Raw genomic sequence first — 15903 nt, forward strand, 5'->3', positions numbered from 1 at the left:
AGATGATTTATAATTGTTTATAAATTGTTTACATCTTTGTTTACATTGTTTATATTGTTTACATCATTATATGTGGAGGGAGCAGCTAGAGCCTAATTTTGCTAATTCCTATGTTTCTATCGTTCTGTGAATAGAACTGGGAGCAGGCCTACCTTGGCTTAATTGTGAATTGAACACCACTGAAAATGGCAGACTCTGTAATTTTATATGTTACAAAGTACTGCAGAAAATAAGAGTTAACTTTTTTTATTGTAGCATTAGCAAAATATTATGGATAAGAACTTCCAAGAAGAACAGTTTACAGGAATTATTAAATTTACACCTCCTTTGTATGAACAACGCTACCAGTTCATTAAAGATTTGGTGGGGAAGTACAAACCTAAGAAGGTTGGTATATTTTATCTTTTTATATCATAAATTTGAAAAAAACTATCATTGGGTGTCTCAGGAAGACATGAAAAGCATAGGTAACCTGCTGACCTAATTACGAAACAACAGTAGTTGAGGAGCTATTGTTAAAACTGAATTGCCTTAGCAGACACTTCATGATCATGTTTTGTTTTTCAGGGGTGCATATAGTTAATTTTAATTGGTGGGAAGAGGGGAAATTCTAAACAAGAAAAATGCCTTAGCCTGTGTTGGAGAGTGTGTGGCATTCTGGTTTTACATTCTGGTTTTAATTTAATGCTGAGGATTTTGGCTCAGGTGGCTTTCATCATAGTTAGGTTTTGCTTTCCAGAGCTATTAGTTCCTTATATGGTATCAGGTTTACCTCATCATTCACATGGATCTTCTCCGATGAGAAGTGGCATTAGAAGGGTGGGAGTAAGGCTTACTCCTCCACTTCCTTAAGGTCTTGTCACCTCCTCCTGTTTCCTCCTGCCCCACCCCCAATATACCAGGGTTCTTGTTTCCATAGTCGTCTTGAACAGTTCAATTATTTAAGTAATGGTGTGTAGTGTTTGCTCTTTTCTAATATGTCCTCCCCCCAGCACGTCCTTCCAACATGTAAAAAGTTGAGAAATACCTCTGTGTTTAACTCTGAAGCTGATGTTAATGTCTCATGAGCATGCAGTAAATTGTTGAGAAATGCAACTGCAGTGTGCTCAAGTAATCTTACTTCTAGTAGCTAATAAAAATCTAATCCAGCCTATGTTGTCATGGCACTATAATCTGCTGTTAAATAGAACGTATTCAGGAGTGTTGCATCTGTGTTTAAAGGTTTTAATTTTCTGATTTAAGATGTGAAGTGTGTGTGTGTGTAAACTTTCTGTTTACCCACAGGGTAAAGGTAAGTTGAATAGAAACAATTCAGGATTTTCACCCCGAGTACTGAGCAGTGTGCTTCAACCTTGACTTAGTCTGAGAAAGAATGGTGGGGTTTAGTTTGTGTACTGAACTACCTCTTAAGCTTGCAGGAAAGAGTATCTATTGTATATTTGTGGTCTGAATGTCCACAGCCTTCCCCACTTAAACATTACACTGAACCTGTAAACTTGTTTTATGCAGATCCTTTACTGCTAACCTGGCTGCTGATGGGCCTATTCTCAGAGTTTTGGATGGAGAGTAGGCCAGTGAAAAGCAGCGGTGAATGTGAAAATTGCTACAGCTTTAATACTTCAAAATCATACCTTACAGTTATTTGAGGGAATATGCCTTCATGTGGAAGACATTCTCCAGAGCCAGTGGGATGTTCTATGTGTACTTGTTTATAGCTGTAATAACAAAAGGTTAATCCATTTAAAACATCTTGTAGGATCTTTGTATGCATTTTTAAAAAAGGATTTTCAAATCCAAGTCTATCCTGCGTGCAACTGTAGGTTTTAGTTATGACTGTGAAATGTTTTATTTTATCATTAAAATGTTACTTTGACATAAATTGAATTTTTATTTTATGAAAAATTCTGAAATTATTTGGCATTTACACATTATTTAATATCTAATTTACAGGTGGCAGATTTAGGATGTGGTGACTGTACGCTTCTCTGGATGCTGAAATTCTGCAGTTGCATTGAAGTGTTAGCTGGACTAGATATCTGTGCAAGTGTAATGAAAGAGAAAATGTAAGCTCTGGCATTGTATTAATTTAAGGTTTGTGTTAGGCTTCACCTAGTGGCATGTTACATCTTGTCTTGTAAAAGATTTCAAAATGAAGGTAAATGCAGAAATACAAGCTTGGCAAATGAATATCTATCCATTGTTGTTAATGAGTTACGTTGCAGTTGTGTCTCGGGACTAATGAGCTATAGATGCCCCTAACATCACCTAATATAGCAAAGGTGCAAGTCATGGAATGGCCCTGAAGGTCTGTATGTCTGAGAAATACACTGTAAAGGTACTAATACATTGTATTAGTAGTATCTCTTTATGCTTGTACATGACATTACTGTGGTATGCAAATCTGATCTTTTTGAAATGTGCATGTAACTCTCTTTTAGTCACCATGGCGGGGACGTCATTCTTATTAATCTTATTAAAATGGGAAGGCTAGCTCAATATTTTATGTCTGTCTTAGAAGGCTCTAAAATGTGAAGTTTGTACGATCTTTGAAGCATGGGTCAGACTGGTGAGGAACACCAAAGTTTCTCTCTCGGAAACTGATTAATATGATTTCAATGAATATGTAGGATCTAGATGCTGATGTTATCACTTGCTTTTAAGAATGAAGAAAAGTAGCCTTATGTTATATTTGATGTTTTTTGTGTGTTTTGTCTGATGCAGTATTTTAGAATGAAACTTGCACATATATTTTAGTCTCAGTCTGTTTTAATTGCAAAAAATAGGTTAATATGTTTGCCTAATAACTTCCCCAAAAACCCTGTAAAGCATGTCTAAGCCAGACTTACTGCATGTCTAAAGTTGAGCTACTATCAGAATTTACAGGCAGCTTTCCAAGTGGCTTGAGCATATAGTGGAAACTTTTGTAAACATGAAGGACAACTTCTGGACTAACTCCTCTGCTCTTTCTGTCCTATTGTAGGTAGTCATAAAAAGTATTTGTATTAGAAATTATTTTTTATCCCTGTAAAACAGTTAACCTGTTTGAGATTTATGAGGTATCTTTGTAGGGTGTTAACTAGTTCAGTTACATGCACAATTTATCTTGTCCTAAGGTCCTTTCTATGACATCATGTTTTTAATACTTTTGTAGGCATAGATTGTCTCCTCTTCCTGGTGATTATTTGCAACCAGCTCAAAGATCCCTCACTGTCACCCTGCATCATGGCTCAGTTGCCCATAAAGATCCTTGCATGCTTGGTTTTGACTTGGTAACATGTATTGAACTGTGAGTATTAGGCCAACATACTACATTTTTCTAAGTTCATTAGGGTTCAGTTTGGAATTTTGGCTGTACTCTAAACAGACTTGATCAAACCTTTCAAGCAGAATAGTGTCTTCTAACTTGTGTTCGAATTAACCATACTAAGAAGTTTGAGTGGTGCTAGCTTATAGTGGAAAAAGGATATTGATGAAAATGCACGAGGAAATTCTCTCAGACAAAAATGTCGAAGCTGCCACTCGGCCACCAGTGCTGGTGCTACTATTGCACGACTAGGCTTAAAATTACAAGGTACAGATACAGGTGGGTTTGTTTTTGTTGTTTTTTTTTTACTGGTTGTTAAGAAGATTAAAATACAGTAGGGTGTTCTTAAAGACATAAACTTATTCTTTACAGAATAGAGCACTTGGAGGAATCGGAACTAAAGAAGTTTCCTGAAGTGGTGTTTGGTTTCATGGCTCCAAGCACAGTTGTGATCAGTACTCCAAATTCTGAATTTAACCCTTTGCTTCCAGGAGTGACATTATTCAGGCATCCAGATCACAAATTTGAATGGAACAGAGTGCAATTTCAAAGCTGGTAAGTTTACTGAGCATTGCATGCAGCTAGCTTTGAGGGCTCAGTAATGTGAGAAAAGAATAGCTATACATATTCAGAATTGTTTATGTATGTGGTTTGGTGTCAGTGGCATTTCACACCTGATTTGGTGAAATATTTCTTTGTCATTATGAATAGTTAGGCATGCTTTGTGGGTTTTGCATTTTATGATGGTTAAGTTGGCTTGCTTTTACTGTAACTGCTCTGCAAACAAGAAAGGCCGGAAGGAGGATCCTGGGAACTACAGGCCTGTCAGCCTGACCTCAGGGAAGATTATGGAGCGGTTGGTCTTGAGAGTGCTCACAGGGCATCTGCAGGACAACCAAGGGATCAGGCCCAGCCAGCATGGGTTCAATGAAAGGCAGGTCCTGCTTGACCAACCTGATCTCCTTCTATGACCAGGTGACCCGCCTAGTGGATGAAGGAAAGGCTGTGGACGTTGTCTACCTGGGCTTTAGTAAAGCCTTTGACAGCGTCTCCCACAGCATTCTCCTGGAGAAACTGGCGGCTTGTGGCTTGGACAGGTTTACTCTTCGCTGGGTGAGGAACTGGCTGGATGGCCGAGCCCAGAGAGTTGTGGTGAACGGTGTTAAATCCGGCTGGCGGCCGGTCACAAGCGATGTTCCCCAGGGCTTGGTTTTGGGGCCGGTCTTGTTCAATACCTTTATAGATGATCTGGATGAGGGGATCGAGTGCTCCCTCAGTAAGTCTGCAGATGACACCAAGTTGGGTGGGTGTGTTGATCTGCTGGAGGGTAGGAGGGTTCTGCAGAGGGATCTGGACAGGCTGGATCGATGGGCAGAGGTCAACTGTATGAGGTTTAATAAGGCCAAGTGCAGGGTCCTGCACTTGGGTCAGAACAACCCCATGCAACTCTACAGGCTTGGGGAGGAGTGGCTGGAGAGCTGCCCAGTGGAAAGGGACCTGGGGGTGCTGGTTAACAGCCGGCTGAATATGAGCCAGCAGTGTGCCCAGGTGGCCAAGAAGGCCTACAGCATCCCGGCCTGTATCAGGAATAGTGTGGCCAGCAGGAGTAGGGAAGTGATCGTGCCGCTGTACTCGGCACTGGTGAGGCCGCAGCTTGAATCCTGTGTTCAGTTTTGGGCACCCCACTACAAGAAGGATGTTGAGGTGCTGGAGTGTGTCCAGAGAAGGGCAACGAAGCTGGTGAGGGGGCTGGAGCTCAGAAGCGGCTGAGAGAACTGGGTTTTTTTAGTCTGGAGAAGAGGAGGCTGAGGGGAGACCTTATCGCTCTCTACAACTACCTGAAAGGGGGTTGTGGCGATGTGGGTGTTGGCCTCTTCTCCCAAGTAACTAGTGATAGGATGAGAGGAAATGGCCTCAGGTTGCGCCAGGGGAGGTTTAGATTGGATATTAGGAAAAATTTCTTCACCGAGAGGGTGGTCAGGCATTGGAACAGGCTGCCCAGGGAGGTGGTGGAGTTGCCATCTCTGGAAGTTTTTAAAAAACGTGTGGATGTGGCACTTCAGGACATGGTTTAGGGGACATGGTGGCGCTGGATTAATGGTTGGACTTGATGATCTTGAAGGTCCTTTCCAACCTAGTGATTCTGTGATTTAAAACTTTTCTTTTTATTATTATTACAGTTAATGCATTTGAAGTGTAAGGTGTTCATTAACCTTTTCGCATAATACTACTCTGCTATAGAAATGCTTCATAAAAACCCAAGACATGTGCTCACTATGTATGGTGTATAATCAAAGCACTCAATCCAGACATTTCTGTAAGAGTATGCAAGCAGACTTACGAAATAATCACAGTAGCAGAGCATGCTGAATAAAGTTAAGGACAGTGTAGTGGATCATGGCACAATGAAAGATTTCATGCAAAACGTATGTCCATGACAGAGTTGCGTGAGATGTATCTTACTCTAGTATCAGTAGATGTAGTAAAATCTACAAAATAAAGAGGGAGTGGGGTATATATCCTGTGATAACATTCAACTGTCAAGCAGTTGTGGAAGAAAATATATGGTACAGTAAAGGATGCCATACCTCTATAGCCAACTCTTGGTCAGAAATTGTATCTTGGAAAATTTGCCCCTCAAATTAGGTTGTTTCTGCCATAGACTCTAAAGTATGCAGTGATTTTTTTTTTTTTAGTATATGGTTTTGCAAAGCTTGAAGCACATATTTTCCCCTAAATAATGATACTAAACCTGCCTGCATTATTAGCAAAAGGTGAATACATTAGAGACCATTTATATGACTTAAAGTAAATTTAGGCTCTGCTCTTGGATATACGTGAATTAAAAATATTGATATGACTGAAGGAGTGCTTTCTTTTGAGCTGTAAACATGAGAAAGTCTTCATGTTTGTGTTGTGAAATGCAAGTATTGCAATATTCTCTAAAATACATTATATTAATTTAGTTTACTGCTTTTTCATGGAGAATGACGCAGGCAGGTAGTGCCATTTTAGTTCACTGCCCCATCACTTTTTTCACACTGGCTGATGTACTGCACTGCAAGATTGGTTTTCATTTAGATGTCATGTACATTGTTGTAACCTTGATTAGGTAGACTTTACTCTTTATATATCTACAAAAACCCCTCGCTTTTCTCTTTTTTTCTTCTATTAACTGGTCTCTTGTGGTTTTGCAATATGTATGGTTTTTATGGGTTCTTCTGAAATAATTTTGTCCTCTAAAATTGGTAGTTTTTAGCTCAACTTCAGTATATTTGAGACAGTAAGCAACTGTGAACATGCATATTCAATGCAGATATTTTAGAAATAACAGTAACATTTGGTTGCCTAAATTACTGATACTAAATGATTCAGACTAAGGTAGGCATATAATTACAGCTCTGATTTGGCAAATTTTGACAGTGCTTATCTTCAGGCATGTGGGTATTATTAGAAAAATTCAAGCATTCACAGGCTCAGGGTCTTGTTTCTGTTGCAGAATGCATCTTGATCACATTAAACAATGAATATTTAGTATGATTGGAATAATTTGTCTTTCTTAGGGCTCTAGAAACTGCTAGACGCTATGGTTACTCAGTGGAATTTACTGGCGTAGGGCACCCACCAACAGGAATGGAGAATGTTGGGTTTTGTACCCAAATAGGTGTGTTTGTTAGAAAATATCCTCAAACCAGTGAATCTGCTCAGTCTGAGAAACCCACTGAAGCAGTTTACAAAACAGTAAGTATTATGTTCTTCCATTAGGAGGATGAATAGAGTAAAATTTTCTATGACCTGCCTGTGACGGTGTTCTTGCTATGGTGTTCTACTACTATTGAATCTTAGCTCTGATTAACACACCATCAGATCAGAAGAGTCTAAGTCAGTGATTTGTGTTTCTAATTGTGTGAAGGCCTTTAACTTTTAGGTTATTTGCTAAATAGCAGTATAGATAACCATTGTTATTTTAACATCCTGTTATCCTTAGAGTGAAAATTCTCCTTTCCACCGGGTGTACTGTGACACTATTTTTAATTGTTCCTCTAATTGTTAATTTTTTCATCATGTGGTTGTTGGTACTGACACAGATTTTTTTTTTCCCCAGATACATAAAAAATAAAAAGCATTTCTAACAGTGTATGTTTTGAAGAACTGCATAGTCTTGTCATACATGTTATCACAAGGAAGGAATTTCACAGAAATCGGGTTGACAAGAACTGTTTTGTGTGGTTTGCCTTACTCATTAGGCTTTGATGTTACACCCTAATCTCAGTGTTTCCAGGTAGCCCGTTCTGGTTTTTGCAGAGGCATGGGATCTTGCCAAGCACCCCATTCTCTGGTGACGCACATCAAACCTTTTTTGGTTTTTAGCATTAAACGCCTTTCACTTCAGATAGCATCAGATAAGTTTTTTGTAAAATACTCTACTGTGTGTTGCTCATGTCACACCAACAAAGCCTAATGCATCTAAGTGCCATGTGGTATAAATCAAAGGACATTTTTTTTCAGAGATAACATGAATTAATAATGCAAAAAGAGAAATATATTGGGGGGGGTTATTTCCATCTCGTAACACCTTAAATTATTTGTTTCAGTAAGCATATTCTAGTATTTCACTTCTTTGTTGAAAGATATATATGTATCTTCAAGTGACTTGTGACCTGAAGTGAATTGTGAAGTGACATCATAGGAATGTCTTTTGTAGTTTCCAAGCTATAAAGACATTCTATACATTTGAAATTTCACCTGTCATCTACTGCCCTTAATAGAATTGTGAAGTGTTCTTTAATGCTCAACAAATTTGGAAATAGGTCCAGGTGACTGACATGTACTAGAAATTGCTTTCGTTATCTTCTGTTACAGGGTCAATATGGAGGGAGTTTTGACATCAGTATCCTTTGAGTTTAAACAAGAACGTTGTATCTCATGTATTTCGTACCAAACCTGGATTATCAAATTAATTTTTATTTTATTATGTAACTAATTTACATAAATAAACAAACACTTCAAGATCTAATCAGAAAGTAAGAAGAAATAGTTGTAGACTCTGGAAATTCAGTGGTAGTGTGTTGGGATAAAGCACTTCCTAGTAAACTAGTAGGAATGAAATTGCCTGCCTAGTTTTCTTAAGTGCCTTGGAGTATAGCTCAGCGTAGAATATATTACAAGTTCACAGATTTTGATGCCACAGTTTATTTTTTAGTATTCTCTGCATCTTGGGGAGCATATTTAATGCTTTACTCTGAAAACAGAATGAAAGACATAGCTGCAGTCCTGGTTTCCAGGTGACAGTTCAGAAGTAGTTTATGTAGCTGTGGAACTGTCATCAGAGCCTCATCATGAGTTATGTGGAAAGTAAGAAAATGATTAAAAAGAATTAAAGAATTGCAGGGCTTCACCTTGCCTGAACTACAAGTATAGCTTGCAGATATAAGCCTGATTTTTTTTAAGTTCTGTTAACTTTTCTAATTGCCATTGTAGTTGTAATACATAAAATCAAGTCTAGTTTTTCTGTTATCTGAATGTTTCAAGTAAAAAACGAAACAGGATTGAATAAAAAAAAAGTTGACATTTTAGAAGCTCTTTTTGACAAGTAAATGTTAAAATTTGAGCCTATGATAATGACAAACATTTTATGTGTTTTTATATGTTCTAAAGGTCTTCAAAGCAGTGTATCCAAGTCTTAAAGATGAGAAGTACCTGCAGAATGCAGTGGTCAGTGAAGTTATTTTCACAGCACAAATCATTAAGCAAAGTCTGCTGGACCGTTTAATGTCAGAACATAAGGAGTATAATGATGATCCTACTGAGAGAAAAACTACATTCCAACCTTTAATGAACTGTTTTTCAGAAGATCTTGGAAAACTGGTTGTTGAAAAAAGCATGGAAGCATTTGTCGATGGAGATGTGGTTTATATACCTCTTAAAACAATCTTTTCTTTTCCCAAAGTGAATCAACTTTGTGGTACTTTTGAGAAGTTATGCAAGCTTATTGCTGGCAAGGTCATACTGAGCAGTGATGGTTCTGCTGTGATGCTCAATACTGAACATGAAAATTAAGAGAATTGTATCACAGATTTCTCGTATAAAGCTCAGTTAAGGTAATGAAAGTACTTTTTTAGTAGCTGTCAGATGGTGTGTTCTGTATGCTAACTAGAATGACAAAATATTTTCTAAACTTTCCAGTATTTATCCATCAGCACCTCTCTCATTTAGTGAAGATGAGTGCTTCTGACAAATATTGCAGTAATCTGTAGGGTTTTGAAGTAGAGTGTCAAAGGCTAAAAGGAAATAATTAATTCCTGTGAAGAAAAATTTTAAGTATTTCTGTTTGTTTTCTATTACCATGTTGTAATGACTAGATTCTTATTGCTAATATTTTGTTAGCTCCAAGGACAGCTGATGAGAACACAGAACTATGTTGTTGTGCTGAATAATATGTCAGCCATGGGTTTAGGGCAAGTTTTTTCTTAATAGAATAAAATTCATAGCAGCTTTTTTCAAGATGAGCACATACCCAGCCTTCATGAAAACCAAATATTATTCCAGATAAATTGGAATACGCCACAAACTTTTATAGCTCGGTAAATTCAGTACTGGGGAAGAGTGCCATGATGTTGGACGTAAGGTAGGAAAAAAAAAAGTAGATTTAGCCCTATCATTTTATCCAGTTTCTTAATAACTGCTACTTGGGAAATAACTTGCATCCTGTAAGTTTTCAGAAGCTGAATTTAATTTGAAGCTGGTGTCTTTGACTATTCTGTTGTTGGGAAGAAAAAAAAAAATTAAAAAACCTGTCATTGTGCATGCTAACCTGGCCCTGGTGTACCTGAAAAAAATTTCCTGTGTTTTCACGTGCAGCTGTTGTCCAAGAAGTCTTGATGACACATTCAGCAGCAATGAAAAGCAGAAGTGTTATAGATAGTAGAGCTTACTTGCTTGGCCCAGATGACTTTTTCTTAAGTAGAGCTGAATTGTATGTATAAATGCACAGTAAGTAAGTGTTAAACAGTGGACTTGTGCATCCTTCAAAATTTCTGCTTTCATAACTGGCTTGTTCATACGGGATTAATGAAGCAACACACTGCAGTTCTCTAGGTTTCTTTGCATACCCAGATTTTTTTAACCAATAGTTTTAATATCGCAGATGAGCATTTCTTAAAAGTATGGAGGTGGTCAATTAAAAGGCTTCATTTTTTGTACGTTTCACAATGTCATTGGCAGGTTTGAATGAGCTGGTATTATCAGAACTGACTTCAAGTTTGTGAAACATGAAAGTTTCATAACTTTCAGAAAATAAAAACTGTGTGTAAGGGCTGACTGTTTCTTAAAGAAGATACTGCATTCTACTTTCTAAATTTTTTTAATTCACTTGATTTTATTAAGGTGAAGGATAAGACGTAAAGGGAGAAGGCAGCTGTAATTCTCTGAATTCAGAAATGGTACAGAATCTATAACAGGTTGAGATTCAGGGAAAGAAGAATGATCTGCAGTGCTGTGTCATACTGAATGATTAAAGAATGCTTACTTAATAAGCTTTTGTCTTGTGGGAGATATTTTTCCTATAACAAATAGACATGGATTATGAAAATTTAATGTAACACAGTATTTATAATTACTTTTAAGAATTAATTGAATTAAAATTCATCTTTAAGATATTCAGACTGGTTTCACTTTTCCTGACAATGTGATATGAATTTGCCAAAGTTGGTATGTTAAAATATATGTAAAATTCAAAATCAGTAAATATTCTTTGGACACTAATAAGCATCTCTGATAGCAGCATTGGTTTGTCATTAGAAAATATCTCTGCAGTTTACTCAGTTTACTATAGTTAGAAGATTTTTTGACCACAGAACTTCCTGTGTTATTTCTTCTTGAAACATTGTATCTTTAGTGCACTTTATAGTGTGATCACTTTAAATTGCGGAAAAGGGAGGAGAAGGAGGACTTGTCAGATTTGGAATGGTATTTGCCTTGAATTTTTTATTCAGGCAGCATCAATTACAGGAATGTTTTGTGAACAGGCAGGACTGCGTATGAATACGTGCTTGCTTTTCCTTAAAACATTATACCTCTAAGGCTTTGTAGCTATATTTGGAAAACTGCTTATATGAATATTTGGTGGACTGATGCAAAAGGGCCTAAACAGTAATCCAATTTTTAAGGGGTTCATGGATCTTCTCCACCTTCTTTGTAACAGGGTTTAGTTTTTAATGATAACTAGGGCAAATATAAATTCTTACTTTCTTGTTTATGCCATTCCTGGGGAAAATCTGAAGTCCAACTACAGATGTTTGGCCCTACCTGTTCACAGTGTTCCTTAGTATACATATGTGTACTGAAACTGAAGAAGCTTATTACCTATTATATACAAAAGTGCTGTTTATTTAGAATATATACATTGTAATTGAGACTGCTAGCTCTTAGTAAAATAAGCTACAGTATTTTGTGTGCCAACTTTCCAGGCTTCTACCGGCTTAATTAAAATTTATTTAAGATTTTCTTTAAAGTGCTGAAGTAACTGTCTTTTCAGGAGCAGTTAAACCCTCTCACAGGATTCACTGTGCACAGCTCTTCATTATCAGGTTGGTCTTTCGATTAAACTCTCATGCATATTTGTGAATAAACACAGTATTTATTGTGTCCCACTTGAACTTGCAGCTTGCAACTGACCAAGGTCAATTCTCATGTCTCAAACCAGGGTGCTGAAAGGAAGTTTATGAAGATGAAATGTGTTAGACTGCATGTGGCACTATCACTGACCAGGAGATGGCACACACATCTCAAATCAGCCTTAGGTTGTTCAAAACTGTAAAATCCAAATAAAGTAGATTTAAAAAACAACAACACAGCCCAACAAAAAAACCACCCCACCACAAAACGAAAAAACCAGTGCAGAATCCTGAATATAAGGGAAATAACTTGCTCAATAGCTATCAAGTTACTAGGGATTGATTATGATCAGAATAGTTGAACAGAACATTTTCTGATCAGTGTTTTAATTTAATAATAAAGTGAGGAAGTGGTATAAATAACTTCTAAAAATATCCCCTCACTTATTTTAATAAATAAAAACCAACTGCCTAATTGTGAGAGCTGGAGGAGTTGTCTGTCTTCCCAGAGATTTCTCAAACAAACAGGTCTCAGCTAATAAACTTTTGATGTGTTTCAGTCCTGTGGCCCATAGGTTTCCATGGTATTAGGCCCTATTCTATGCTTGTTATCATTATGTTGCTAAATGAGGTTTGGATCACTCAGTTACAGCTGGATTCTGTGTAATTCATAATGGTTAGTTGTTGGGACTTTTGTTTTTCTACTTAAACTGAGTAGAAGAAAACATAGGAAGGAGCTTCTGAAGTGACAGAAAAATTCTTCATTCACAAAACAAACACATTTTAATGCAGTCCTGTATGCAAGCAGTTCACTGGGAACGTCCCCAAAATAAAACACACTGACAGTAGCATATACTCAAATGAGGGTACTGGGGAAACATTAGTAACTCGTAAGCGAAGGCAATTCAAAAAAACCCCAAAAAACTAGTGCCCCCTTTACATGTTTATGAAAAATTTCAGTTGTGATCAGAAGGGCAGTACATACAACTCTGAACTTAGGCAAAGCTTTGCTAGCTTGTGATTAGAGATTTTCCCAAAGAAAAAAAAACAGTTACTTAATATTTTCTAGTTTTTAACAAGGAAGCACCAAAATGAAAATAAACCTGTCCCACAGAAATCAAATTTATTGAGATGTGTTTGCTTTTCCCCTTCTTGGCAGATGCTGCTGTGAGGCCAGACAGGGAATTGAATAAATGAACCTATTACAGAAACTTGTAGTGGTGCAACAGATGGGAAGAAGAGAGCAGGCAAGAATGAGCACCTGGGTGGGGAGAAGGTAGAACTACTTACTATGCCCCAAGAATTATAGAAAGTAATATTTTCCCCATGGTAGTCTTTGTGGTGTTTTCCCATGTCAGGAGGTCCATAAAATTCATTTAGGTGTTCAATGACAGCATTCAAAGTTCTAGTACTTTATATACTCTGCTTTCTTTTTTCCTGTAGCAGTACAGGAAAATCTTTTCCCATACTACAATAATGGTTTTGCCTTGGTATATTACATATGCGTATGCAACAGTGGTGCATAGCCTTATTTTCATTCATAAGATGTTTTCCTTCCAGATTAAAAAAAAAAGTGTCTAAATGACATGTTTTCCTTGTGATGTGTACATCATTAAATAGCGTGAAAACACAGAAGCAGAAAAAACAAAGCATTTAAAAAAAAAAATCCCCTAGTGATTATATTTGCACCTGCTGCTATTCAGTAAGGCAACTAATATCTATGAACGTTTTATGTATATATATGTATACCTCATATTTCTGAGAGAATTCTCCACTGTGAGGTCCTTAACTGGAGGATTTGTTTGCTGGTGAGATTGCCTCTTATTCTATAAGGAAACTGTTGATTCGTAAAACCAGAAGAGAGAAAACAACCCACAAAAGAAATTCTAGGATATTCTGCTGAAATTTTTGAAAAAGTTTCTTCCTTTTTGAATTGAAAGACAGCTGAGGCTAGAGTTGATTATACATGATACAGTTACTTCTCTTAATCCTTACTATACAATTAACTGATTACTGAACTGATTTGAGTGCCAAATAGTTTGTACTATGATTAGCTGCAATTCTCACCAATCTAGATTTTTTAACGTAAGAACAGATGTTTACTGCAGTATGAAAAAGTATGGTTATTTTGAATGCTTTGATGAGAAAAGAAATACATACCACAAATAGTTTTGTTAAAAAAATAAGAAGGTAATTTACAAAGTTACCCAAACTGTATGAAAAGCTTAAGCAGTAGTAAGTCGTTACATTCAACTAAGGAGGATTAATTTTGTCATTTGCAAAATTACATACACTGCCCTAACTTTCCCCATATACTGCTAGTTGTGGAGTCTGCTTAATAATTAACCTACCAATATACCTCACACTAAAACTGATCTTAATTTGTGTGAGACTGACACACTACTTTTTCTCTCCAGGAGGCAGATCAATAATTATGTACTAGTAATAGTGCCATTGAATACTTTGTGGACTGGAGATTAAGTTTAAAAAGCTGCAAAGGTAAAGTTTGAAAAGCAGTAGAGAAACTGAAATGGAAACAAACTTCCAGTTAAGTTTGTAATTTTTGCATTTAAAAAAAGACATAATTGTTAGAAACATTCCAAGCTGAAGACATGAGTTTATTGAATGTCTGAGACATTTGCGTTTAAATACAGTTAAAAAAAAAACCCAAACCAACACATCCTGAACAGTTTTTAGTATATGAGAGTCTCCAATATTCTTAAAACACAGTTTATAAAAAAGAAAATACTGCATCTAAATATGAAGGTTATGTTCCACTTAAAATATGCACACTTAGAGAATCACTTTATAAAGTGTTGTAACTCAAAGTGAGAACAATAAATTACTAGAATACAGTTTTATTAGAAGCTTGATTTCCATGTAAACTTCCCTCCTCTTTAAAAGATCTGCTCAGGCAAGAAACTAATTGGTTTCTCGTAAACAAAATATCTAATCTATAGCAGTTAGCTGTGTCTTTTAACATAGAATACAAATTTGGGCTATGGAAATTCCCTTAAGAATTACATAAGTAGCTGTACAATGTTTTTTAAAAGTCTGTTTTCCTCAAACTGTGCCTATTTTTTTTCTAGTAAACTTAAGTAAACTACCATCTAACTACTGATGGTTTTAATAGATTTGTCAACAAGTGTAGCAGTGTTAAGAGTACTGAAAGCAACTTAACTTATTCAAATTTCATGCAACTTTTGGCTTGCACTAGGATTTTTTTGGTACAAATTAGTTATATAACAGGAAAGGAAACTATCATGCTCTGAGAGATAGTTGTATACTAGCAGTTGTGTAGTTTTTGTTTAAAATTCCTGTGGAGGACAGAAATGGATAATACCACTCTTCTATTAACAGCAGCTAAAATCTTTGTATTAATTCTTTTACCCATTAAAAAACTTCAAAGAGATTATAATTAACAGTAGGAAATAAGTATTTAAGTACCATAACTGAGAAATAGCTCAAATTAATGATTTTCAATAACAGTACTCAAGCTTTAAAACACAGACAAAAATTACTTTAACTCTACTATGGATTTATGGAAAACAAAGCCTGCTTTTCCTAATTTAACCTATTAAATATGTCCTACTTATACTTTAATAAAAGGATGTCAGACATCACTGAGCAGAATGTGAAGCATTCAGAGCTTTGAAAAATGGCCACACTATTTGTATTTTCATTTAATCCAAACCTTACTGATAAACAATACAACTAATCATAACAAAATTAAGGTCATTTGCAGTTATCAATTAAATACAGCAGAGCCAAGGCTGAATTAGAACTGTGTCACTTAACACATCCCTTTAAAAATGGATTCTATGGATTCTTTCATAATTCTCAATGAAAATTTTAAGAGACCTTTCTTGCCTGTCAGGCAAATCACTATTTGTGCGACTTCAAATACAGTACATTGACCTTAATGTAACAGTGGATAGATAGTGAAGGAAGAAGTGTTCAGCAAATCAGCTGCACAGTAAGACT

General features: G+C 36.4%; 1 protein-coding gene across 1 annotated transcript; it reads left to right on the forward strand.

Moving 5' to 3' along the window:
• Positions 1-270: 270 nt before the first annotated feature.
• Positions 271-9364, forward strand: HENMT1 (HEN methyltransferase 1; the record flags this gene model as incomplete). The annotated part of the gene is made up of 6 exons (XM_082003143.1): positions 271-387; positions 1951-2063; positions 3152-3286; positions 3677-3859; positions 6868-7045; positions 8963-9364. 6 exons carry the CDS (start codon positions 271-273, stop codon positions 9362-9364), a joined length of 1128 nt encoding a protein of 375 aa, XP_081859269.1.
• Between the last annotated feature and the right edge of the window lie 6539 nt (positions 9365-15903).

The sequence above is a fragment of the Phaethon aethereus genome, assembly GCF_964289735.1.
Source record: "Phaethon aethereus genome assembly, chromosome: 8".
Lineage (NCBI taxonomy): Eukaryota > Metazoa > Chordata > Aves > Phaethontiformes > Phaethontidae > Phaethon > Phaethon aethereus.